Here is a 27742-nt window from a genome sequence, read left to right as displayed (position 1 = left end):
TATCAGAATTGTTTCATCACAGAAGCCAAAGGAAAAACAAAACAAATCAATTAAATGAAATGCTATTAATGTCATTTATGATGAATGGATTTGCCACTGCAGTCTGGGCGGTTTGTCTTATTGTGAAAAGCCCGTTCCGGATGTGACTCCGTGTCTTCGGTGAGCTTGAACCGTTTCCGGCTCATGTCGGATCCGTTTCAGTGGAAACCCGTTCGGACCCAGGACACCAGCAGACCAGGTCCGTTAACTCTTCGGACAAAATGGCAAAGACGTACGACTACCTGTTTAAACTGCTGCTGATCGGAGACTCCGGCGTCGGGAAGACCTGCCTCCTCTTCCGGTTCAGCGAGGACGCCTTCAACACCACGTTCATCTCCACCATCGGTGAGTCCGCTGACCTCTGACCCCAGGTGACCTCAGGTGTACCTGTTCACGTGACGATCAGCTGAGCGGTGTTGGTCACGGGTGTGATGGTTGTCATGGTGATCGTGGTTGTAAGATCACGTGTGTGTTGGTCTACAGACACATCAGCTTTTAGTGATTAGTTTATTATCAGTGTACAGCACACACACACACAGGCCTGTGGGGTGTGTGTGTGTCTGTTGTGTTTTGTGTTGTTGTACCTCACTACTGAGGTCAAACAGGTACAGACACCAAACACGCACATCCACAGTTTGTATGTTTCCGTTGTGTGTTCTGTCTCTGGTGGAAACAGGAAGTGGCAGCTGTCACACTGCTGCCCTGTGTGTGTAGCTCAGTGTGACTCTGGTTCAGGCTTAAAGTGAAACTTAGCTTGGGTAGAGTGTAGTCGGTGTTTGTGTTTTGCTGTGTGTATTTGTGGTTCTCTCCATGTTAGCAGAGCAGTAAAGTGTTCTGTGATTGGTCCCCTCTTAGTGATGGCGGCTGGAGCAGGAAGTGGAGCGGCTCTTTTTCAGACCCGGGGTCGTGACGTCACTTCTTGTCTGGCCTTTGCTCCACTAAATTCAGTACGATCTCTTGTTCGGTGTTTCTGAGGAGTGGTCATTAGCTTTAAACATCAGCTGTCAGTATTTAGACGCTCCGTGTTTTGTAGTCCATGTTTGAACTTTTCCAGTCTTGATGTTTATAAAAAAAAGTGCTCTTTAGTTAGGAAGTGTGAAAAAAATTAAATGAGAATTCTTTCATAAACAGAAGAATTCAGTTTCTTTGAATCAGTTCACAAAAAGTAAATGAGCAAAAGAGAATGTCTCCCTCCTGTCCTCACTTGTGTTGTTGTGCCACCTTTTGGCGGTCAGCTGATGAGTTCGCATTAGTCTCCGTCCTGATTCATTCTCAGTGACGTCACAAGGAGGATTCTGGATTCTGGGTGTTCTCCCAGTTCAGCTGTTGGCCTGCATGAATATTAAATGAGCTCCCACAATCCTCTGCTGCTGTGGTCAGACAGAGGATGCACTGTAACCCGGTAGCGGGGGTCTCCTGAGATCACATGACCTCTGAGTGAGTGAGCGTGTGTGTGTGTGAGAGAGTGTGTTTTTGGGTCCAGTCTTTGTGGGGACCAGCAGTACTTCTGGAGACCAAATCCAGTTCCTGAGGTTCTGAGAGGTTCTTCAGTTGTCTGAAGCTCGTCAGTGATGTTGTGTAGTTGTAGCCAAGCGATGTGGATACAAAGACACACTGTATGAACACAGTAACACAACAGAGAGCTGCTGGATCAGATCAGAGTTGAGTCTTCATGGTGACTGAGGCCGATGCGAATATGGATCTGTCGATGATCGATAAAGGAAGGAAACGTGGATCTGAGTCCCGTATATAGGTGATAGGTGAAACCTCTGTGTTGCCTTTAAGGTCCCGTTCTTCAGTCAGGACACAGAGCGCTGGGTCCCTCTGTGAACCAGCTCTGTGAGGGTTTGGGGGGGCAGTTGGGATGTGGATACAGAAGGAGTCCATGAAGGAAATCCGAGCTGTTTGTATTCATGTCTGTATCACTCAGAGTTAGCATTATTAAACAGCCGTCAGCAGCAATCTACATCAATTATCATTACTCAACAGCAGTTAGCATTAGCTAACACCAGTTGGTGTCCATTAGCCTTAGCTTCAGTGTGTTGATGGATTCTCAACTTTCTTTGGACTTCTGATTAAATTGTTGCTCAAGGACACTGTGGCCGCTCAGGGAATCAAACCCACGGCCAGCTGAGTGACCTGAAGGAAACTGGGGGGGAGCCAGGAAAGGCAGGAGGAAATTGAGCTGTCGGGTTTTGTATCCGTTGCTTCTTGGCAAGTTTCCTCCTCAGAGCAGGAAAAGACGTTTGACTGGTTAAAAAATATCTTTGACTTCCTGTTTGAGCAGCTGATGGACCTGGACCCTCAGAGCTGAGAAACAAACGCACCTCACTCTGTCAGCTGGGAGGGGCTTGTCTTCTCGTTGACGCCCCCGGCAGGAAGTCGGCCTGGGCTGGAGCAGAATTGAAGCGGTCGAGATCAACCAATGTCGATGTTTCAAGGCCAGAGTCAGCCGACGGCCGATATCGAGACGTTTTCTGCTTTATTTGCATGCTCAACATTTTTGAGCCATAAAGCTAACCAGACAAATCAATAAACTGACTGAGTGTTAGATACATAAAACAGGAAATATAAAAAAAATGTCAATCATATCAAAAGTAAGTATACATTTAAATAAAATAAATACAAATCAATTAAACTGAAAACTTTAAAATGAAAATGTGACACTGGACTCAGCATGGGGCTGTCCGCAGACGTGCCTGACACGACTAAACAACGATATATTAAAAAATGGCATCGGTTGACCTCCAGTCCAGACTGCCAATGTGGATCTGACGTTGTTTCTGTTGTCTTACAGGAATTGATTTTAAAATCAGGACGATCGAAATGGATGGCAAGAAAATCAAACTCCAGATCTGGTGAGTCTGGAGTCAGACTCCGCCCGCTGAACTCTGACCCTTCCACTGTCCAATGAGATGGTTTTCTCTAAGATGATAATGAAGTTGAACTTCCTGGCCCTGCAGGGACACGGCGGGTCAGGAGAGATTCAGGACCATCACAACGGCCTATTACAGAGGAGCCATGGTAAGACACGCCTCCTACTGGTCACATGTCTGCTCCTGACACCAGGTCTATGGGTGAGACAGGTCTACAGGTTAGACAGATCAACAGATGAGATAGTTAAATGGGTGAGACGGGTCTACAGCCAAGACCAGTTCTAAAGGTGAGACTGGTCTTTAGGTGAGACAGGTCAATCGGTGATACGGGTCTACGGGTGATACAGGTCTATGGGTGAGACAGGTCTACGGGTCAGATCAGGTGACACCATTTCCTGTGCTGATGTCACTTCCTGTTCCTGTGTTGAAGGGCATCATGCTGGTCTATGACATCACCAACGAAAAGTCCTTTGACAACATCAAGAACTGGATCCGAAACATCGAGGAGGTACGACTGCGAGGTGGGCGGGGCTAGAGATCTGTTGGATCACATGATCCACATTATTTCTGCTGTCACAGCAGTAGTTTGTGTAAAAGCTGATCAGGGTTACAGGTTTGATTCCCGGCTCCTCCTCTTGTTGTGTGTTGAGTGTTGTGAGTGTGTGTCTGTCACAGTATCCATGTTTGTGTGTTTTCAGCACGCGTCCTCCGACGTGGAGCGGATGGTCCTCGGAAATAAGTGTGACATGAACGACAAGAGACAAGTGTCCAAGGAGAGGGGAGAGAAGGTGTCACCACAGCTACACAAAGACACACAACTCAAAGCTGATCGATCAATGATGTTATTGATCAGTTTCCTGTTAAACGTCTCACTGTCGTTTCTTAGCTGGCGATCGACTTTGGGATCAAGTTTCTGGAAACCAGTGCGAAGTCCAGTATCAACGTGGAGGAGGTGAGTCCTGGTCCTGGACCTAGTCCTTGCCCTTGTCTTGGACCTGATCCTGGTCCTGGTCTTGGTCCTGGACCTGGTCTTGGACCTGGTCTTGGTCCTGGTCCTTGTCAGTGTTAATTTGCTGCTTCTCTGTCTTCAGGCCTTTTTTACACTTGCCAGAGACATCATGACCAGACTGAATCGGAAAATGGTGAGTCCCCGATCAGGTCAGAGGATCATTACTGATCGATCAGAACCGTTTCACTGAGACGGGACGATCAACATACTGATCAATAATCAGTAACAGTGATCAATCACTGATGTGACTTCACACTTTCACCTGTCAGTCATGTGACACCTGTTCCTGATGTCACAAGCTGATTGATTCATTGCATCAACTTGAAACACTGAAACAACGCACTTCCTCTCAACTACAAAATAAAAATCCAGAAACCAGAATTGAATGAAACTGGTTGATGTCTAAAACTTTTCTTTCCTTCCTCCAGAATGACAGTAATCCTTCGGGTGGAGGCGGTCCGGTGAAAATCACAGAGTCTCGCTCCAAGAAGAGCTTCTTCAGGTGTACGCTGCTGTAGGTGGGGGCCTCTGCTCAGCCCCGCCCCTTCCTGCCAACGGAGCGCCGCCGCTGGAGGAACAGACCTGAAACACAAAGACCCGAATGTGTTGATTTTATCTGATCTCCGCTCTCACCTGCCTCTTCCTCTTCTTCCTCCTCCACTCGGCAGGTGAAGAAGTTTGTCTTAAAAAGAAATGTTTTAAAGAAAGAGAGGATGAAGATGAAGACTGGACATAAGAGATGAAGAGCGTTGCCTCATGTTTTATATGTTGAACTCTGTGATGTCGCAGCTCTGATCAAAGCCTTGAAGTGTCAGATTTCAGAAGAAACGTTTGTTACAGTCATTGATCACAAATCAGTCGTCAATGAAGCGATTGATCAGAAGATATTAATTATAGATTAAATGACTCTTCATGTGTTGTTAATGAGAAACAAACAAAAACTTTATTTAAGAGTAAAAAGTACTGAAGATCCAGTTACAGGTTTTAGACAAAAAACTAATAAATGTAATCTATTAAAGCGTCACCTTAATCAAACATTTAAAATGATCTCAGAAACTGAGACTGCACATCCTCCCAACTCCTAAATAAATATCCAGGAACCCGAATAGGAAATCAGGTTGATATCTGAAAATGTTTTAGTTCAATCGGAAAGAAAAAACAGCAGAATTATAGCTTCACATTTTAACTTAAAGTCCTTAAAGTCCTTAAAGTCCTTTCTTTAAAATAAGTTTTTATTATGAACTTCTCTGAAAACGTCTCCGATTGTCACCATTTTGCATTTTAATAATTTTAACAAAAATCAGTGAAGTGCTTTGACGGATCTGAAGGACGTGGTGAAGTTTCAGATCCTTTTTTTCTTTTCTTTTTTATAAACTTTATCTTTTTAAGGGGAAATTTGAAGTTTTGTTTGTTTTTGGATGAAGTTGAAATTCATCTGCAGCTGTTCAGTCAACATGAACAGAATCCACTTGACTGATCAATCACTGATATTGATCTGCGAGCAGCTGCATATGAAGACGTGTTGAACTGTGTTTTGTGTTTACAGACTCTGCAGCAGTATTATCAGATATTTTCAAACCTCACAAATCAATCAATCTCATCAGTATCAATAGGAAAGATCATCTCTTCCACCAATAATTTCGTTTCGAGGATTCAGCTTCAGACTGATAAATCAGTATGATCAGTAAACTGATTAATTATTTGGTTCAAGGTGTTTTTGTTTTTTTTTGACGTGAGAAAGCAGAATGAATGTAACTGAGATAATCGGCTGATCAATATCACACAATCAATAAACCTGTTTTTTTTGTTTTTCAGCACTTTGTAACTTTCTATGCAAAAATGTGTTTTTTTTTTACTTTTGTTACTGAGACACGAGGAAGGCTTCAGAGTTATAAACATTAAAATTTGATGTTTTTACTTTTATTTCAAATAAACATTCGATATTGATGACTGTTGATTTGTAGAGCAGATTGGAAGAAAGCAGGAGCTTCCATTGATTATTGATCAGTGATTAAGAGGTGAAGGTCTGACCAGGAGCTGGATGTTTATGCCTGATTTAAAGGTTTTCAGACTAACTGTGAAATTAAAACACTGGAGGATTCTGATTATAAGGTTGCTGACCTTTGACCTTTCCTCCTGGGTCTTCCATTTCCTGCTCTGGGTGTCACAGCTGATTGTACAATAAATTCTTTTTCTATCAAATGTCTGCTTGTTTTTGAATTCAAATATGAAAATCAAGTAGTAGCACCGTTCACATACTGAGTCTGAGGCCAAAAGTTCTGGATCTGGGTCAGGATCGGGTTCTTTACAGTGTCTGTTTAGGGGAGAAGGCCGTGCGGCCAGCAGCTTCTATCTCAGTTTCCTCCAATCAGAGCCTGCAGCTACAACCAGGAAACTCAGGCCAGATGTCAACCCTGACCGTTGACCTCTGACTCACTAAGCTACAGGAGATGGAGATGGAAGTCTGAGTGTGTTACACTAACATGAAGTCAGATGTTTGTTTCCAACAAACTTGTTTATTTTTCAAGTAAGAAAAGTGACAGATGGAGGTTTATTTACACACATGTACAGAGACCAGCTGATTCTGGACCAGCTGGTCCAGATCCAGCTGGGCCAGGACCAGATTGTCCCCTTAGTCTGATCTGGATAAGAACACATAGGATCAGCTGTCAAGTATCCAACTACACAAATAATTAATTACACAATAAACTCCTGAACCTGCGAAGCTGCACAAACACATAAATAACAACAGGTCAGCTGATCAAAGACACACACACACAGAGTGGTTAATGTACTGATTCATGAATATGATTATTTTTTTGCCTACATGTGATCATTAGATGAATCGTGTGAACACAGCTCGTCACATGGTGGGGGGGCATAAAGACGTGGGCGTGTAAACCTTCAGTGGTGTCACCTGATGAGCATCCTCACACCACGGTGGCCGGGCCAATGACCGCAGCCTGCGGACGGACACACACCTTTAACGTCTGGGCGAGTTGTGCTGTCAATGTGTCACCGTCTCTACTCACAGCGAACTGGCTGCTCAGCTGCTGCTTGGAGGAGGAGCAAGAAGAGGGCTGGCTGGAAGGGCCGGCCTCCTCGGGCAGCGGTTCCTGGAGGTGGGAGGAGATGCAGCCGCTGTCGGAACCGGTGGAGCCAGAGAGGTAGCGAGACGATGATCCAGAGCTCTCTGTGGCTGAGAGAAAGAAGAGTCAGCTGGGTGAAGGAGACAGACGGCGTCTTCTGTGAACTGATACGTACTCATGGACGGCTGGCTGCTCGTCTCATGTTCCTGCTCGTCCTCCTCAATACAGGAAGTGATGAAGGAGCTCTCAGCAGCCGGAGAGGGGGGGTGGGGTTCGCTGAGGGTCAGAGGGGGCGGTGGTTAATGAACAGTGACGAGAAACCACAACAGTGAAGGACCTGGACAGGTGAGTCCTGTACCTGAACATGTGCAGGTTGAGTGGCCCCAGCAGACTGCAGGAGGAGGGGCCTGAGGTTGCAGGGTCAGAGGTCATGGGTCCTCGTTTGAAAGGGTGTGAGTGGTCGAAGACAGAGACAGCGATGGACGCTCTCGTCCTGGCACCTGGACATGTGACATCACTGATCAGTTGTGGTCAATAGTAAAAGCTGATATATGAATGACCGATCATCGTCATCCACACCTCTGCTCTTCATGATGCAGTGAACGGCTCGGTCGCTGATGGCAGCGTCGCTGGGCTGGATGTCCAGGAACGGTTTGTTTCCCACCCCCATCGACACCATCTCCTTCAGACGCATCTCTGTGTGACACCACATCGTTAGACTGCCTCACCTGAGACCTCTGGGATTCACGCCCCGCCCTCATCTCTACCTTTGTTCCTGGTGGCCTGGGTCCACAGGATCTGGGCAATGTCGCTCGTCCAGGTGTGCTTGATGTCAGACGTGGCAGCCTGAAGAATGAATGTTTGATTCTTGGACGTTCTCCTCCTGAACCAGATCTCAAACCTCAGCCCGCTGTCTCCTGGCGACTCCGTCAGGCCCACATCTGCTGTCTGAAGGAGGGAAACAAGAATTTGACATGGACCTGGGCCAGGAGCAGGACCAGGACCAGGACCAGGATCGTGACCTGGACCAATGTGTGCTGGTGTTACCTTGAAGGAGTGTTTGTAGATGAACACGTCCAGCCCACCTTCCATCTTCTTGGGTTTACTGAATAGGATCAGCTCCTCAAACAGAAAGATGTGACGCTGACATTTCCGCCTTCCTGTCCAGACAGTGAACTCATCCTGACGGATCAGCTGACCCTGCTCCTTCAGGTTCACCTGCAGATGACATCAGTCAGTGTCAGCTGATCATGATTTCAGTTTCACTGATGGAAACCCAAAAAGAGGATTCTAAGTGCCATTCTGTCTGTTTCGCTGTAACTTCATTGTGAAAAGACGTCAGCAGGAAGTGATGTCACAGTGATTCACATATAGCTCAGGTCTGACTAAAAACTGCAAAGCAAACTTACATCACAGTCTTGGATGGCGTCCATTGCCAGCAGGTCGTTGCCGTGACGAAGCTGAAACTTGACCATATCAGTGGCAGCCTGCAGTGCTGCAAGCTCCGCCTCCTGGGCCACGCCCACCTCCTTGATGAGGTCAGTGAGCAGCAGAGCGTATTTACTCATCCTCTGGACGGGCTTAAGCAGGTAGGACGACAGGTCCATCTTATCGCCAAGCTCCGCCTGCTTCCTCTGAAGGGAGACAATAAAACAGTTACCACTCAGAGGTCAGAGGTCACAGAGCGTGAACATAGGTCAGAGCTCACGGTGTGAGGTCTCACCCTGAAGAAAGCGTTCCCATGGTTCGCCAGGAGAGCATCAGATTTGGGTTTGTTCTTGCTGTAAAGAGCGTAGAGACCAAACTGCTCCTGCTGTGAGACGCACAACATCTGCTTCAACACAACTTCTACTAAACAACACATCTTCTAAACAATAAAGCTTCTGTCTTGTGTGTGCCCTGTGTGTGTCCTACATGTCTGATGAAGCAGTGTGGGACTCTCAGTGGATGTCTCCAGCAGGCCTCGAGCTCTCTGAGGAAGAACTGGTTGTGGAAGTCCAAAAGTTTTTCCAGGTTTCCGAAGACGACAGATCGTTTCCCTCTCAGGTCTTGAGGAAGGTCAGCTCGCTCCATCTCAGGGAAGTAATGATGGATGATGTAATGCAGCGAGCGAACATATTCCCGCTCTGTGGTCACCATCTCCTCCACGATGTGCCGCAACTTACTGAAGAGACATTACACCCATCAGCCTGAGGGGGGGCTTCTGCCTCCTGCAGCCTACCTCCTAACTCCTACCAATCTGCAGATCTTGGGTTTCATTGTGATCAGTTTGAGTTAAATGCTGTCATGCCCCTACAGGTCACTGAACCTAATTTAACTGTCAGTCAGTCACATTACCATGACAACAAACCATGTTATGTGTCACCAGCAGATTACCCACCTTCCCCTGGGTCTGGATTCTGTCTCAGGACTACTTGTGGGTCTGGTGGTGTCAGGTGTCCGGGGGCTCCGTCCTTGTCCCACCCGACTGTGAGCTGCTACCCGGGGGCACAGCGTGCGGTCGGCAGCTTCGGTGCTACTGACCTCCAAGCCGCGGATGAACACGCCGGTGTTTCCTCTTTGCACAGGCTCGCTGAGGGTGCGTGCACACGGCCCATATCGTGACGCCTCAGGGGTGGAGGGGCAGTCATAGCTCTGGGTCTTCCTGAGCTGCTGCCGTCTGCTGAAGGAGGTGGAGGAGGAAGAGGAGGAGCAGGAGTCCAGGCGGGGGAGGCTGGGAGAGGTGGGGGAGCAGTTTTCCCCCCGGGATGAAAACTCATCTGAGGAAATGCTGCGGAACAGACGCCGCAGGAGGGGGGTGTGCTGGGAGCCGGTGGAGGTGATGGGGGAGGAAGTGCTGCTGTCCTCCTTGGGAGGGCAGAAGGAGGAGGACTCACGGACCCCCCACAGTCCTGACAGTGCCTTCCTGGAGGAGATGGAGCTCATGCTGTGAGTGGAGTCTGAACGCTGTCTGTGGGCGGAGCTTCGTGTCCTGAGCGCCGCCTCCATCTTCCTGTCAAACATCTTCTTAGTCTCCTGACACTTAGACCAGGCGAAGCTCCACTGACGGAGGCCTCGCTCCCCTCGTAGCTCACCCGCCTCCACTTTCATCTCCTGAAAATGAGCGTCGGGGATCGGTGGGTGCTGGAGCTGGTACTCCTCCAGGCAGCCAATCGCAGCCTGGCATTTGTCCGGGAGGGTGCAGTCCTCCATGCTGATGCCAGCTAGGTGCCGCAAACCTTCCAGAGCCCAGCCATAGGCCTGCAGACACAAAAAGGGGCAGGGGTCAGGTGATGACTTCTAACCTTTAACCTGATTTAAACCTTGAGCATCAACTCAGCTCTTCGCCTCTGATCATGATCAACACCACCAGGTGACACACCAACTACTGTCTGTTATAAAACCGCTAACTACAGCATATTTCACACTGATGAAAGGGGAGTGTGTGCATGAGAGGGAATCACCCCACAAACAGGCTGAGAAAAGGCTTTGAACTGTGTGTGGAGTTGACAAAGGAGCCGACCACCAACCTCCTTTTTTGTTGACGATTGGAGGGGGAGGTGTGTCTGTGACAGAAACATTAAATCAGCACTAAAGCAGGGCACATACAGACTGAGGTCATGTGACCAGCAGGGGGCGCAACACACACACATACACGCAAAAGTGGATCAGTGTTTGTGTCTCTGCTCTCCACCATAAACACATCAAATCAGATTCTAAGCACATGAGCCACATCGCTAACAGCCAAACAGGCTGCAGGAAAATTATAACTTTGTGGATACTTGCCAACAAGTATTGTGAGAAAAGTTGACTATGTCATCACTGTCATGTGGACCATCTCACTCAGACAGACAGACAGACAGACACACACACACACACACACACACACACACACACACAGTCACTGGGTCAGACCTTTGTTTGTCTGTGGGAACGGAGCTGCTGCTGTGATCAAAACACATTAGCAGCTAATCAGTTAAAAGAGCACTCAGCCAACACACAGTGAGCTGCTCTGATGAGCAGGATGCTGAAGGCTCAGCAAAGCAGACTGCCTTAAAATTGATGCGTTCTTGCTTTTATTCTGAAAGAGCAGATGTCTTAGGAACCACAACCTGACACAAGCTCCTGTGTTTGTGCTAAGCTTTCAACTACAGAGTGGGCGGGCCTCTGGGGTGACTTCAAACACACCAACATATTAACTGAGACAACAAAAGTGAGCCAACTTAACCATTTTACTTCAGAGCCTAACAGAGCAGAAGCAGGACCACAGCACCAGAGTATCAGAACCAGAACGTCAGGGCAGAATCACTGGGTCTGTTTGTGTAGTTGGGTGGTCGGGTCGGTTCAGATCTACCCAATTTATTGAACCTGGTTTCCTGATGGTCACATCACCTGGGACCAAAACAAAGATGAACAGCAGCAGCTCTTCTGGAGACATTTGAGGTTAAAGGAATAAAGATCCATCTGGTCCAGGTTGGAGAAGAGAGCAGGACTTCAGAACTGGACTCTGTGGCCCTGAGATAGGGACCTTTATCCTCTTGTGCTTGTCCCCTGATGATCTGGTCTATGAGACCAGCTCCAGCAGACTGAGACTGGATCGTTTCTGTGTTTCCTTGTTCAGGGTCCCTGTTGAAAACAGTCACATGACCCAGACCTGGACCTGAACAGGGCTTATGTGTAGTCAGGATCAGGGCGTTTGTGATCTCACACAAGAAGCTGACTCAGCTAAGACGGCCCTCCATTACCTGACCTGAAGACTCACATACACAAACATGTATAGGCAACACAAACACAAATGGACATCCAGTATCCGGATTACCTGACCCTGCCACCAACAATGCGTAAAAGCACACAGCAAACCTCCAACACCTGCTGTTCAAACTCACACTACTTTATCTGAAGTGTCCAAAGATCATGACTGTCAGGATGAATAATTTTTAGTCATGTCACACACAGTAGAAAAACAACTACTGAAAACTGACCAGAAGAGATGAGGGAGAAAATCAGACCTTCACATACAAAAACGCACCTAAATGTTCTCCTTAAGGTTACCCTCAAAAGGTCTGCGAAGGCTGAATCTCCATCCCCTTTATTCACTGCTCAAATACATCAAAAATGAACTAAGGAAGCTTTAAGAGATGCTGTAAAAAGCAACCTCAAGTGTCATCATAATAAAGCAAAAGAGCAGACTTGGAGAGCAGGTGAGCCAGGTAGATCGGGTCTCTGTCAAAACCACATCAAGGTCCAAGGGAGCCTGAGCGTAGTAGAAGTATGAACAAATAAATTATGTAAACCAATTTTAATATAAAAGGAAACTTTCAATATGTTTTTAGATGATTCACACACACACACACACACACACACACACAACTATCTACAGTAGAAGTTAAGTCTGTTCACTGAATCTTATTAACTCTCTGCTTCAGGAAAATGAGACATCACACACAAACAGTTCAAATCAAAGATGACTCGGGAGTCAAACTGTCACCTACTGCTGTATAATTGGAAAATACATACAAAGAAACACACACTAACTACATTAGTGTACACTGAGTTCAGTGTGTTTGTTAGAGTGTGTATCGTACCTTGCTGTGTCCTGGTGAAGAGCTGCAGCCTGACTGTGAGAGCGGCATTCTGACCACACACACAGACACACATACACCACTTCCCCCCTCCCCTTTCACAGGCTGAATGGAAGATGGGCGGTCCCGGGGGTGGGGGGGTGGGAGTGGGGGGGGGGGGGCTGTCACCACAGCAACAAAGACTTTGTGAAAGGAGTGAAAAAAGGAAGGAGCAAAAACTTGGCACTGGAGTGATACCTGGATTAAAGACACACACACACAGACCCACACAGAAAGACACAGAGAGAGACAGACAGACACAGACACACACAGACACACACACACACACACACACACACACACACACACACACACACACGTGTGCACACTTCAAAGCCACAGTAAACACCAACAGTTTTACACACTTGTGTCACGTTTTGTTGTTTCTCTCTCTCGATACAAGGTTTCAGCAGACAACTGTGTGTGTCTGTGTGCGTCTGTGTGTCAGGTCAATATCAGCCATCAGGGTATCAGAGTGGAAACATCACAACAAGCCACAGTCACTTCACTGCACAGCTCAACACACAAAGGGCAATAATCATCGTTACAGGGGTGAATGGAGACAGAAAGACAGACAGACAGATGTGATATCACACACAGACACACACTGTCCCTTTAAAGCAGTACTGAGAGCTTCTGGTGCACTGAGTTACTTGAGCAGAACATGTGGTGGTTTCTGAGGACCAGGAGCAGTACCTGGTCTAGGAAACTGTACAGTCGGACGGCCCGGTCTAGGTTCTGTCCCGTGGTCTTGACTCGCTTGGAGAAATCCTGCAGCTGGGCCCAGAAAGAATGAACTTTGACCTCGTAGCTGTGGAGTTCAGCTGATGACACGTCGCCCCAGCGGTCCAGACGGGCCAACAATGCCTCGCCACGTTTACAGTGGTCCTGTGGACAGACGGAGGAAGGGGGGTCTCATCTTCATCATCATAGTCTGCAGCGTTTACAACTGCAGTGTGTGTGTGTGTGTGTTTGTATTTATCATACATATGCAGTTGTGTAGAAGTCCTTGAAGTCCTGCTGCTTTTTGCGGAGAAGCTCCAGAGAGTCCTGCAGCTCCCCCAGAGTCTTCAGACGGACTTCGCCCACCTCCTCCAGCCAGGACCTCACCTGAGACACAACACACCTGTGAGCATCTGGTTGGCTGAAAACAGACAGTGGGGTGCCCCCATCTGCTTTTGTTTAGCTCTAAGTACTGTGATCGTGAGGTTATTTTGATGTAGACACGCTGTGTACTGAGTGTGATCAGACTGACCTCATTGAAGCCCTGCTCTAGGATCCTGAAGTCCAGGATGAAGGTGAGCTCCTGAGTCTTGGAGTTGGACAGAGTGACGAGACGGTGGAGAAGCTCATCCACCTGATCGTACAGAGACGTCACTGTCTCAACTGCCACTCGGTGCTCCTCCATTGTACTGAGGCTGCTCTCCTCTCTTCGCAGCCAGGACAGAGAAGCCCCACCCTCCTGCTGTAACTGGACCAATCGGCTGTCTTCCAGGACACTGCACATCACAGTCTTGTGCCTGGACAACAGCAGCTGGGCGTCCTGGAAAGGAGAGACATGATCTTTGTGTGACACTTGGGATCAGCAGTTAAAACACACTGTCTGGTTCTGGTCCAAGTCACCAAAACTGAGCCTTAGCTTTATCAACTGAGACCAGAGTCCAGAACCAGGTCAGTGAAAAACTGACTGATTAAATGTCATGTGGTGTGTGTGTGTGAGACCTCAGCTGCAGCAGGTAGAGGTGTGTTCTCTAGGATGCTGATGGTTTTCTGAAGCAAGTCAATGATGTCTCCACACTGATTGGTCAGCTGCTCTACTCTCTAATGGACACAGAGACGAATGAGTTAGGTAATGAATGAATGAATCATGAGCGGAGTCCAGACTATGTGTGTGTCTGTGCATGTCTGTGTGAACTGACTGATCTGAAGACAATCCAGATGCTCTGACTGAAGCTGAACGATCCTCCAAACAGGACAGGAAGCTGCTGCAGCTCCACGTGTTTGGAAACAGACTTCATAGAGCTCAGCACCTCCACCTGTACCACACATGAACAGGTGAGAGCACCAAGTGAGTCAGCAGGTAACCGAGATCACACAGCAACACGTCCCTTCAGAAGGTCAAAGGTTAGTTAGGAGGTGTAAGCAGTTACCTGTGCGGCTGCAGGTTTCTCCAGATCCCAAGAAGAATCTTTGTTCACTAACAGCAGCAGGGAGTGGATGGAACCAGGTGAGTCCTCCTACACACACAGACACACACGGTTAGGGTGATTATAATTTGAACAGTTGGTAGAAGTGTTGCCTTCCACTGTTCAGAGGACAGAGCAACAAGGACAAAGATAGACAGACAGAGAGAGGTTACATGGCTCTCCTCTCTCTCACGCTCTACCTGGACCAACACAGCTCCAACATGGTCCAACATTGTTTACTGCAGCCATTCTGATTTCAGTGCAGCCTTCACAGTGTAGATGTACGAGCTGGGGCTCACCTGTAGGGACCTGAGGGCGGAGAACAGGGCAGGGACAGGAGCAGCTCTACGGGCGTCCACCAACACTGTCAACCCCAACGATTGTACTTCCTTCCTGTTCCACACAGGAAGTGATGTCAGAGGCTAAATGATTCAGCAGCTAAAGAGAGTGGTGCAGCAGGTGGGACTTGTACCTGAGGGTGGATGTGTAGTAGAGCAGGAGGCGGATTAGCACGGTCCGGTCACAGTTGGGGTTTGACCACACAGAGCTCCAGGTACAGACTGTCAGCACAGCTCGACCACTCCTGTCCCTGCTTCCTGTGGAAAAAGACACAAGTCCACTGTTGCGTTCACTGACACTCAGGGGACCACTGCTGTTTCACTGACAAAACTTCAAGAATTGATGGAAACATTTGTGATAAAGTAAGAATACAACTCAACAACAGTTGCCTTTGTGGTCAGTAACTGATGTTTTATTTTGAAGAATCAGCTGCTCACTTCCCGTGTCTTTTTCTGGAGTCAATAATTTTTGCATCAGATTTTTTAAGATAAACAAAGATTGGTTTGTTTTCAATGATCACACATGAGTCACACAAACACACCACTACAGAACTGCTACAAATAAATCTGAGTCAGGGTTGACTTTGGTTCAGCATCTCTGGTCTGAACCTGGTCCAGGTGAGGTTTATGTTTTTCTCACCAGGTAGACATAGAGCTCCAGACCTCAGCAGGACGCTGTAGAAGCTGTGCTGGGGGGGCTGGGGACATTGGACTGGGACCGCAGGAGTAGCTGACTGTGGTAGAGGTCCTCTGTGTTCTGGTTCTAGTGTTCTGGGACTGACCTTGGAAAGGGGAGGAGGGGTGTGATCTCTGAGACCTGAGGAGGGAGGACACAGAAACACCAAACACTAACTGATCTGTTCATCTCTCACTCACACACACACACACACACACACACAGACAGTTCACACAGGGTTCAGCTGCAGCCTCAAGTCACAGCTGACTAACATCACATGACCAATAGCTGGTCACCTACATCCACACAGGAGAGCGTTCGAACAGGTGAGGAGGCTGAAGAGGAGGGAGAAGAGAGGAAGGAGGAGCTCAGCCAATCAGAGGAGCAGGAGGAGGAGGTGACAATAAGAAGAGAAAGAGTCTGATGGTTGATGTGTGTGATATGTGAGGAGGAGAAACATGTTCCTGTACCTTCCATCTGAAGCTCTGCTCTTGTTCCTTCACCAACCTCCTCTTTGCACATCTTCTGTCCACAGTCAGACTCCACATGCTCAGTCTGAGAAGAGTCCATCGCTGGCAAGGAGACGCTTGATGTGTCGGCCCCCTCAGACTCCTCACAGTATGTCAGTGGGTTCAAAGTGTCACAATAAGAGTCCTCATAGTGTGTATTAAGAGTATTATTTTCAGAATAAGAGTCCCCAGAGTGTGTGCAAAGTGTATTCAGTTTTTCAGAGCATGTGTGTTGTATAACATTTTCAGAGTAAGAATCCTTTGACTGAGTTCGTTTTGTGGGGTCCTCAGATTGTATTGGTAATGTGCTTTCAGAATAAAGGTCCTCAGAGTGTGTCGGTAGTTTACTTTTTTCACAGTAAAAGTCCTCAGAGCGCATTTGTTGTGTGTTGTTTTCAGAATAAGAGTCCAGGGACTGTGTTAGTGTGTTTTCAGAATAAAGGTCCTTGGGGTCTGTCAGTGGTACAATTTTTCCGTAATAATAGTCCTCATTGTTTATTTGTTTTGTGTTGTTTGCAAAATAAGAGTCCTCAGAGTGTGTGTCTAGTGTGTGGGATATTTCACAGAGTGAGTGTTTTACAATGTTTTCAGAGTAAGAGTCCTCAGAGTGTGTTGAGGGTTTTGTGCTTTCAGAAGAATTGTCTTCATAGTGTGTGTGCGTTTCATGATAAGAGCATGTGTTCTCACTTGCAGAAGCTTCTTTATCTATGTGCGTTTCTTCACTTTCTCTTTCTCCCTCATCTTCTGTCATCACTTGTTCCTCCTCTTTCTTTTCTTGACTTGGCTGTGCAATTATAACCTGAACCTCCTCCTCTACCTCCACCTCTTCTGCTTCATCCTCCTTTAACTCATCTTCTTCTTCCTCATTGAACTGTTCCTGTTTATCGTCATCTGTCTCGTCACTTTCATCTGCCTCCTCTGTTTCTCCTCCATCTTTAGCAGTTTGTTCTTGTGGCAGTAAGCCTTCATCTCTCCTACACTGCGTCTCCTCCAGATGTTTATTCACTGACAGCACCCCATTCTCCTTCGTTTCCTTCCTCTCCAACAGCTTTCCCTCGTCCTGTCTCTGTTCCCTGGTTGAATCAGTACCTTCTGTTTGCTCCTGTGATGCCTGGTTCTCTGGCTGACTCGTGGAAAAGGAGGGGGAGGAAGGTGGAGAGTTGGGTGAGACAGGACTGAGGAGAACGGGTCCCTTGGAGATCGGGTTGAGTTTTTCTTCATAGAGCATGGAGTAAAGCCCCCTGAGGGACCTAAGCTCTCCACAGGAGTGTGTGTTAGGGGTATGAGAACTGTGTGTCATAGCAGCAGAGTGTGTGTTGTTGTGAGGTGTGTGTGGAAAGGTGTGTGTGCAGGTTCTGGCTCTGATGGACTGGGTTAAGGATCCTTTCTGGGGGGAGAACTGAGGCAGCTCTGTCAGTTCCACATACTCCCCCTCTGAGTCCTCGGCCCCGCTGCTTGCTGGTGATTGGTCGTGCTTGGTGGCTGTAGGTAAAAATGTCCCATGATCCTGTCTTGTGGAGTTTCCACAGAGATTCCCTGATTTCTCCATAGGGGATGACTCCTTGTTTTCCTTTGGGGCAGTCTGGGGATGGCTGATGAATTGTGGGTAAACCAGGTCCTCCCAGGGGACCCTGAAGATGTCTCCATTTGCAGAGAGGACGCAGCGCTCCAGCCTGGACGCTCCTCGCTGCTCCCTCTGCCTGTTGACAGAGTCCAGCCAGGCCATGCTGAAGAGGGACTGCAGGGCTAATTCTGACACTTCCTGCTGCTCCACATGATGGCCTCCAGCTGGTACACTGCACAAGAGCAGGCGGGGGGAGGAGGTGACAGCGCTCCAGCAGGAGGACCCGTGTGCTCCAGGAGGCGGAGACGCAGAAGAAATCAGCAGGTAGAAGTCACCTGGACAGAGGAGATGCTGGTCCAGAGGACAGAGCTGGATGACTACTTTCTCATGGACACACAAAGGCCAACCTTCATGACGGAACAACAGCCCACAGTGCTGTAGCTGGGGGAGGGAAGATTCAGGAGAAAGAATTAAGTCATCTCTGAAAGTTCAGTTCTTGTCTTTATGTCCATGAATCACAGGACAACAGTGTACAAGGGAAACAGGACTACAGGAGTCTACAGGACAGACAGCAAGGATCATGGATACTTACACAGGCATGTTGCTGGAGTTTGTGCAAGAGCTGCTTTGCAGGCAGCAGGAAGTGAAGCAGGTAGCGGAGGCCGTCACCTCTGTAGCAGTTCTCCACCACATTCAGGACCTGACACAGGACAGTTGGGGATGTGGACTGGAAAGGGGGGTAAAGGACTGACAGAGCAGCCTGGAGACACTGGTCTAAAGATTTAGAGTCCTGAGAGCAAGAAGACAAAGACAGAACTGTATCAGAATCAGAATCAGAAACAGATTACATGGTCCCGGCCAGTAGCTGTTCCATGAGTCTGGGTTCTGGTTCTAGATCATCCTCCACCTTTCATCAATGTGTGTGTCTGGTTATACACACCTAACTGTTGTCGTTAGGGTTAGGGTTACACCACACCTCACCTCCACACACCTCCACATCACATTCAACTGAGACAAGACTCTGAGCCAGATTCAGCTCTCAGCTGAGTCCAGGTCTGAACATCAGACCAATGTTCCCAGCAGTCTGTTTCGTACTTGAACCTCCACCGTCAGCTGCTGTCTCAGCGAACACACCTTTTATCAGCACGTTTGTTTTTTGGATGCACAGTTAAAAACGAGTTCAACATCTCCGGCTAACTGCCAAGGGCACACCCGACAGGCCCTGGAGGTGTGGCTGGGAGGCCCCGTCTGTGGCGGCAGCACAAACAGGGCTGTAACTGGATCCACTGGTCTGGAGGCCAGTCAGGTAAAAATATCACTGACTGGCTGCAGACTGCTCTCTGTTACCCACGTGTCCTCACAGACACATTTCAAAGCTCTGAATGCAAGTGCCCCCCCAAATCTTCCTGCAGCAACGTGGTGGTGAATGTTCTGGATGGGACTCACACAACAACTGGCAGCCAAATGCAGAACCGAGGCCAAGATTAGAAGCAGGCTATCAGATGACACATGGCGCTGGGGGAGGGCAGAACCAATGGCGGGGGGACTCTCATTGTGCTGAAAGGGACACACATTTCAGATCATGACTCCAAACTTTTGACACAAGCAGACATGACCTCCTCTGGTCCAGAGTCAGGAGCTCCAGCCCCTTCACACTCTGGATGCGGGTCAGTCTGAACCTGAAAGGTCTAAAGGTCCAGATTCACTACAAACAGGAGACACACCAAAAACCCACACAACACACCACATCAACTATTGACCATCTCAGCTCAGCTGAGATCAGTCTCACTGTTGTTATCAACAGACTCACAATATGAGTGAACCACTGACCTGAGGAACAGAGGAAACAGGTCTGATCATTAACTTTGGCAAACGTAGGTCGGTCCCATCATGTAGACAACACAACACAACCTCAGACACACAAACCATACGTGTGTCAGTCAGTAGACCTGAATCACAGAGGACCAGATGTTAAGAGATCTGGATCCATCCCGACTGTCTGACCTGGACTCAGCTCATCCAAGACACATCAACTGAACTCATATGTGTGCTGCCATTTACACGCAAACAGTAAATAAATGAGGATTACAGAATTAGGATTATGGCTCATTGTGACTGTGAAGGGGGAGGTATGGCGGGGGACTTGAGAGTGCCTCCCCCTCCCTCTGAAGTTCCCATGGGACATGAGTGGCCCTGGCAGAATAACTTCATTCTCTCCCAGTGATCACAGGGAGCCAATAGAGACAGCTTCAACTGTGACATTGCTGACACAGCAATGAGGTCACAGGTCCAAACAGTACATTTAAAAATTCTGATTTCTAACAGAGTAATGGACGCACTGTATATGACTGAGACTGGAACACCGGAGCACCCCTGGGGAAGTTAGCTTGATACACATGACTTCGTGGATGAGGCCAGGTCCTGATGGATCAGATCCAGATACACAAGCAAAGACCAGATGAGGAGGTCACCACTGTCACAAATTCCAAAGTAATCTGGTCATGATAAACAGAAGGAGAGAACTATAACTCCCAAAGTATCTTTGGGGGGGGGGGGGGGGGGGGTGTCATCTAATCATCCAGATGGAGCCTTTAAAATAATCCAATCTAATCTCCCAATTTGTAGTTCATGAATAGTCAGCAGCAGCCTAGCAGCCTGTCTCTCCCTGGGGGACCATGAATCACACAAGTGTTGAGCTGATGGAAAAACCAGTTCCTGTCGGGGTGGAGGACCAGGGTGCAGCAGGTAACTGGGTCTGGGCCACTGTAAAAGACTACAGCCAAGGACCCGAGGGATCTGGACCAAAAAGTTCTCTTTATCTCCAGACATGACCAGGAAGATGTCTGGTCAGGAGGAAGAGCTCAGGACTGGATAGGAGATCTCAGGTAGGACCGGGGGGGAAGACTTCTGCTGTAGAAGGGGAAGGATCTCAGTTCCGGATGTAGGAGGAGGACCTTGGGACCTCATCAGCAATATTGAAGCTCTTCCCGTTTTAACCACCAGACCATAAAGAAGTTTCCAAAAGGTACAGGTCCTGACCTTTTTAGTAACCAATAGGGAAGCGATGGTATGGGGCGGGAGGAGCTTAAAAGGCTAGGGACCCACAGGAGACATGACCTTTGACTCCCCCACTTAAAAGGAGGAGAACCAAGCTGTGCTCCAGAGAGAAACCTTTCAGACCGTAAGATCCACTAAAACCTGATGGTTCAGACCCTGGAGGAGGATGGAGTCTGTATTCAGATGTTGAAGGTGAATCTGCATCATCTTTGACACCTGCAACCTGTAACATCACCCCAACACAAAAACTACATCAACAGCTATTTCACAGAGACTGACAGAGTGAGGGGAAACCAGAGTGGAACTGAAATCAAACATGAAAACACGGAACTGTTTAACAGCTTTCCTTCTGTGTGTATTTATTGTAACATCTAGAGTCACATCTCTACATTGGACGCTGCGTGGGGTCATGTCACAGCCAATCAGAGTGTCTCCTTCAGAGTCTCTGGATCAGTCCTGTATGTTTCTGAGTTTATTGTGTTGACAGAATAAAGACAATCAGATATTTGGAGTTGATTTTTCATCATTAATAAGATAAGATAAGATAGACTTTATTAATCCCTTGGGAGGTCTCCGTCAGGGAAATTGTTGTTCCAGCAGGTACAGCACCGACAAGAACAGTAAAAGAAAGCACACAGTTTGAAATATATAAACAACAAATGTACAACCATAAATATTCAGTTGTTTTAGTGTCCCATCTTCTCCAATCCCTCTTTCTTCCTGCTACTGCTCCCCCTCCCACCTAGTGCAGAGTTATACAGTTTTATTGCTCGGGGGACAAAGGAGTCTTTGAATCTGTTGGTTCTGCACCTGGGGAGAAGCAGTCTGTCACTCAACAGGCTTTTCTGTGCACTGATGACAGGCTGCAGAGGGTGACTGGCGTTGTCCATAATAGCCAGCAGTTTGTTTCTGGATCTCCTCTCTGCAACTGTCACCAGAGAGTCCAGCTTTGTGCCAACCACAGAGCTAGCTCGCCTGATCAGCTTGTCCAACCTGTTTGAGTGCTTTGTGGATGTACTGCCACCCCAACACACCACAGCATAGAAGAGGGCACTGGCAACCACAGACTGGTAAAACATCTGCAGCAGTTTCCTGCAGATGTTAAAAGATCGCAGTCTCCTCAGGAAGTACAGTCTACACTGGCCCCTCTTGTACAGGTGTTCTGAGTTACATGACCAGTCCAGCTTGTTATCCAGCCAAACCCCAAGGTATTTGTAGTTACCTACAACCTCCACCTCATCACCCCTGACCAGCACTGGACGTGGACACGGTCTGGACTTCCCAAAGTCCATGACTAGCTCTTTAGTCTTTGAGGTGTTGAGGTGCAGGTGGTTCCTTTGGCTCCAGACAACAAAGTCATTCACCAGACTCCTGTACTCTTCTTCTCTATCATCCCTAATACACCCCATGATAACTGTGTCATCTGCAAACTTCTGGATGTGACACAGCTCCGAGCTGTAGCAGAAGTCTGAGGTGTATAGGGTGTATAGGTGTATAGGTGTAATGAGCAGAACTCCTGATCAGATAAAGAGAGAAACGACCCAAACACATGAGAGGAACTCTGAGCTTCTCTCCCTGATTACAGAGAACAGGAGACAGAAAAGCCTTCATGTGCCTCCTAAAGGGTTAACATGACTGAACTATGTTTTCAATAATCCACCAGGTTCTGTGAGTTCATTCACATCCAAGTAAAACTGGTTTTATCAACGAGACCTCTGAGTCAGCTCAGTTCTGATCTCGAACAAACCCAACCCACATCAGTTCAGGACCACAGTGTCCACAAGCCAAATTTTTTATTTCATCATAGTGACATTAAACATATTGCTGTTTTTTATGATATAACACTGCACATAAATTATGGCAGTCTGATATTTACATTTCTTATGACACATTTATATCTGACCTGCAGGACTTTGTTTTGCTTTTTGTTTGTTATGAAAACACCAGAAGAAACTCGTAGTCTGTGAAACCAATGTATGTCTGAAGTTAGTTTGATGAAAGCTGTAATTAGTAGGAGTTTTGATGATGTCAAAACTCTACCAGCGTCTGGAGGAAACACTAGTCCTGTGTGAACTCAACTTGTCTGGTGTCGTATTACCTCAGTTTACACACTGTGATCCAAATTCTCACAGGTTACATTAAATTCTCAGTTTCCTCTGACACCGTTTACATCAGGTTGTTTTTATTTGCTGTGTCCTGCTGCAGCTTGTTTGAAGGCAGAGACATCTCGTCCCCACAGGGTTCAAACTCTCATCTGTCTGATCTTATCTCATGGATGAATGAAGCTGCAGCAGTGAAGAGATTGAAACATAATGCCACAACGCTGAGAAGAAACAGGAATTTTACATACCAACACTGTCAGGACGCATCCAGTGCTCAACACACACACACACACACACACAGTTACTCTGACAGGAAGTGGAGCCTCAGGCCGACTCTCTCCAGGCGTGAACTGAGCTGTGTTAACACAGAGACCTGCTTCAGTAAATAATGATGAACTGACACAATTAGCATCACACTGTGGAAACAGACTCACAGACGAGATGAGTCTAGACCAGATTGTCAAAGTGGGTCTGGTAAAGTCTTCAGTCTGAACACAGAGACCAGCTCAGCATGGTCCTCCTCTCTAAACCAAACCACTGGAACCAGTCCGCTCTCAGCCTGCTCCCAAGATCACACCCTCAAGTGACCCAGCAGCAGCTGGGGGGGTCAGTGTCCAACGCAAACAGATACCACTACAGGAAGACTGAGAGGAAGACAAAGACGTCCAAACGTCCCTGGCTGATTTGGAATGGGCGTCACAGAGCTGAGACTGATAAGCGCAAGCGGTGACCTTGACACGTTCAGAGTTTCTAACATAAGATTAGATTTGAGGCTTTCTGAATCCTAATGTTGCCACAAACAGAGTTCAGCCCCCCACCCCATCAGGACCTTTATCAAATACAGAGCTAGTGCCTCAGTCCCCCTGGGACCTGGTCTGAGCTGATCGCCAACCACTGACAAACTCAGGGGGGCACCTACAAAAGGAGGTTTCCTTAACCTAAATCACAGAACACCAAAACTCCCATGTTGTACGTATTTCCTGTCCCTCTCCAATAAACAAAATAAAAACACACAAAACTTTAATTTAGGCTACTTGTTGTCCAGGTTGATTGCTTGGCAACATAACAGGACAGACGGTGACACAGGGTAAAAATCTTCCATAGACCAGGCGGTCTAATGTCAGTCCAGCCCTCATGGTCTGCACTGACTATGATGGGCCAAACCTTTGTAGACCTGGTCCCTGTCAGGATGCCGCTCCTGGACTGGAAGGTTTTCCCTTGCACTGGGTCCAAGCTTCAGCTTTCTGATTGGAGCAGGAACATGAAAGTCCACTACAGATGGGTCCACATTGTGCTGCTTCACTTTAAGGCCCAGTCCCAATATACCCCTTACCCCTACTTTTTAGCTCTACACCTAAATTTTGAGCGTTCCTGTGAGAGTAGTGGTGTTCCAATTCCTTTTTCCATGTAGGAAAAATACATATATACGAAAATAAAATAATGCCGATTGAAATTTGCATGAACCATAGCCTCCATGTTGCTGCTGGGACTATCCAAGACTGCTTGCATGCCTGAACGTAAACTATTCAGTGATGTCGTGAGTGGGGTCCCAATTCCTTGGGAAGATTACAAAGCCCTACCCCTTGTGGCTTCCTTTCGAGGGTGAAGGGGTAGTGGATAGGATGAACATTTGGATTGGGCCTAAGTCTGAAACCAGGACCCTGACCCTACTCTAATGCCCAGGTACTATCTTGTCCCAACTACAGAGCACACAACAACACAGTCAATGGACCCTTCCTGTCCGTGACAAGTCCTGTGACATGTCTGTCAGAAAGAAAAGTTTCTCAGGTCATCGCCAAAGAGACAATTCTGAGGCACATAGACACCTGACAAAGAGCCAGTTATCAGGCTAACTGCTAACGGCCCACATTCCGTCTGACACAAAAACTTCCCTCTTCTTCCCTCTCAGCTCCTGCTTTCTCTGTTTCCAGACAGATAACTGGCTCTGTGTCAGGGAATCAGGGTTAGGGATAACTCTGGACCATCTCTGGAAAGTCGACAGAACCAGACGTGACGACAGGATCTGGCACAGACCCGAATAACCACAAGATTAAAATACACAGAGAGAACCTGTTAGTCTGCTACACAAATTTATTTCGGGAACGAGATCCAACTTTAGGAACCTACTTCTTACTACAAAAGGGAAACAACAGCAACACACAGACCAATACAACAGGTTTGTGTTCTCAATAGAAACCTTGAAATAAAAAGATTAGAAGTTAATTTTTTTAAACTGACAGGAAGAAAGAGACAGAGAGACAGATAGACTCTTATCAGATCAAAATCAAACTTATCTATATCGTGCAAAATCATAACAGTTACATCAAGGCATTTTACATAGAGCCTGTCTAGACCAAACTATAGTTATTTAAAGAAACCCAACAGATCCCAGACTTAAGACAGAGACAGAACGAGGGGGTGGCGGTCTCAAAGATCAGGACTCAGTCTTGATAAACAGTCAACTAGGGTCCATTAACAGGTGAGCTCCAGATGTTCAGATACAGATGTTTTCAGGTGATCAATCAGTCTAATTATCAATTATCAGCAGCTGTCTCGTGATTGGTCACTAGTTTTCTTCAGGTCGGAACCCAAGTGAACAAATCAATGTTCTGGTTGGTTGATGAGAATATTAAACTCCACCCACTTGAATGGTCAGTATTGATAAAGTATTAGAGGGTGAGTGAACACATCACCTGCTGCCTGAGTGGAGCCTCATCCGTCAGTACCAGTTCATTATTTCAACATTCCAGCGCAACATTCCCCCTCCACCACTCGCCTTTTTACCCAGCAGCCCCTCAACAAGTCCCAACACCTCAGACTGTGAGTCTCTGAGGAAGAGCCTGAACACGTCCAGCTTCCATCATCATCATCTTCTCTGTGATTCTCCGGCTGAACACCGGCATCACACAGACAAATGAAAAGAAATGCTGGAGAGGAACTCAGAGGCGGTGCTGACATGTTGGTGTTTAAAAAAAAAAAAAAAAACAGACACGTGTTGTCACAGGTAGAGGTGAGAAAACCCGACACAGAAGGGGAAATCCAGCTCCAGTTAAGGATCCAGACTCACCCAGCAATCACACTGATGGGGTCAAAGGTCATGAGGCCAGTCACGTGGTTCACCATCATTAGCAGGTCACTTACAGTCCTCATCCCCTGAATCACTCAAAGACTTTGTTGTGGTTTTTCCAGTCCTAGTTCTGGTTTTCATATGAAAATAAATCCATGGTGCAACAAGTCTGTGCTCGTTCATCTTCAGTGACATGTCACAGTGAAACACACCCATGACCTGTCTGTGTACAATCACACATGGTCTCCGTAGTAACCACACGACTTCCTCCCTGCCCTGGTGTGTGTGGACCTGTGGCCTCATGTCTATGATGTACTGACCCAAGTTCAAATGTATATTAACCTATTATTACCTGAACACACAAGTCCTCCAGACCAGACCAGAAACCAAGCCCAGGTTCCAGACCAACTGGGCCACAGTCACTGTAGAGATTCCCCAACCTATATAGGTGTTTCATCCTGATAAAGTCACACAACTGAACTCAACTTGTCAAGTCTGAGCAGACCACCAGAAGGGCCACCCCGATTTGAGGTGCAGCAGTAATAATTGCTGAAGGTGAGTCTTTTCTTCTGCCATCTTTAACCCTTGAACTACAGATTAGGTTTAAATACTTCAGGTTAAAGTGATCCTGGTGCTGATCTTAGAGCTGATCCTGGAGGTGGTCCTGGAGCTATGGTTATCAGGCAGCATACTGTGATGTCACAGAGCTCCATGATGGAGGTTTAGCCAACTTGCATAATTTGCTAAAAGTCTTCCAGATGAGCACAAAGATGTTTGAAGCATGTTAGGTCCAAACCTGGAGACTAGATCATGGTCTCTGCTGGTCCTCAGACCCACGTGGTCCAGAAACTGAAGTATTCTTTACACCAGCTTGAAACACAAACACACACACAAGCACACACACAGGACAAATGTTTGAGGAATACTTTGGTGGAAACCTTACACCCCCCTATCGCCCTCCCCCATCACAACAAACTTGGCTTCAGCACACAGATAACACCTCCTCTGAGGTATGGCTGTAGAAGTGTGTGTTTTCTTACCATGTAGCCTGCAGAGTGTTGTCAGTCGTTATGTGTCCCAGTACGAGACCATGTTCCTTCTGTCTCTGAGAGCGTCCTTGTGCCCTCAGGTCTGAGTCTGCACTAACTCTCAGTCCTGCCTTTTATTTAAACTCCACCCACCAGCTGCCAGTCACCCCCCTTCTGTCTCCCTCTACTGGTGACATCTGAGTCCTACAGGTTTTAGTTTTATGTCTAAAGCCTTCCTTTGCCACATTCAGAGTTTTAAAAAGTTATTTTTAAAAATGTCTCCAAGTTTCCACATAATCAGAATGAATTTAACATTCTGTCTGGGACTCAGTAAAGACTCACTGTGGTAGGTAGGAGTGTGCCAAAAAATAATAAAGAAATAAATAAAATAAATAATCAATTCATATAAGAATTGCAATTCTCATTTACTACGATTCAGAATCGATTTAAAATGTCCCAAAATTGGTATAAAAATAAATACATAAGTAAAACAAATTCGCAGGCTGTCTGCCTCCATGTTGCATGTGGGGCGTCCAGTTCTGGAACATAATGCACATAACATGGAGGGAACTACAATAATGGAGGAAAGAGAGTCAACCGGC

At 47.2% G+C, this 27742-nt stretch overlaps 2 protein-coding genes across 5 annotated transcripts; one reads left to right on the top strand and one right to left on the bottom strand.

The window, feature by feature from the left end:
- Nucleotides 1-151: 151 nt before the first annotated feature.
- LOC115041601 (ras-related protein Rab-8B) lies at nucleotides 152-6120 on the top strand. Its single transcript, XM_029499167.1, has 8 exons — nucleotides 152-384; nucleotides 2837-2897; nucleotides 3003-3063; nucleotides 3346-3423; nucleotides 3614-3703; nucleotides 3802-3867; nucleotides 4007-4057; nucleotides 4353-6120. Exons 1-8 carry the CDS (start codon nucleotides 261-263, stop codon nucleotides 4440-4442), a joined length of 621 nt encoding a protein of 206 aa, XP_029355027.1. The 5' UTR covers nucleotides 152-260; the 3' UTR covers nucleotides 4443-6120.
- Nucleotides 5248-27242, bottom strand: plekhg4 (pleckstrin homology domain containing, family G (with RhoGef domain) member 4). 4 transcript variants are annotated; one of them, XM_029499163.1, is made up of 24 exons: nucleotides 27153-27242; nucleotides 26465-26982; nucleotides 18479-18676; nucleotides 16284-18327; nucleotides 15778-15954; nucleotides 15272-15395; nucleotides 15099-15192; nucleotides 14764-14850; nucleotides 14533-14649; nucleotides 14336-14434; nucleotides 13869-14156; nucleotides 13601-13723; nucleotides 13310-13501; nucleotides 9394-10253; nucleotides 8928-9177; nucleotides 8737-8826; nucleotides 8423-8647; nucleotides 8061-8231; nucleotides 7781-7961; nucleotides 7593-7709; nucleotides 7372-7513; nucleotides 7189-7289; nucleotides 6957-7123; nucleotides 5249-6887 (listed from the first exon to the last, which is right to left on the bottom strand). In XM_029499163.1, the coding sequence occupies exons 2-24, from the start codon at nucleotides 26567-26569 to the stop codon at nucleotides 6855-6857; spliced, it is 5985 nt and encodes a 1994-aa protein (XP_029355023.1). In that variant the 5' UTR covers nucleotides 26570-26982; nucleotides 27153-27242; the 3' UTR covers nucleotides 5249-6854. The 4 variants fall into 4 exon arrangements, with proteins under 4 accessions (XP_029355022.1, XP_029355021.1, XP_029355023.1 ...); XM_029499162.1 differs by having other exon boundaries at nucleotides 5248-6887; nucleotides 6957-7289; XM_029499161.1 differs by having other exon boundaries at nucleotides 5248-7123.
- Between the last annotated feature and the right edge of the window lie 500 nt (nucleotides 27243-27742).

This window comes from Echeneis naucrates, chromosome 3, assembly GCF_900963305.1.
Source record: "Echeneis naucrates chromosome 3, fEcheNa1.1, whole genome shotgun sequence".
NCBI classification, from domain to species: domain Eukaryota; kingdom Metazoa; phylum Chordata; class Actinopteri; order Carangiformes; family Echeneidae; genus Echeneis; species Echeneis naucrates.
Note: the sequence above shows the minus strand (reverse complement) of the source record. Positions and strands in the feature narration are given on the sequence as shown.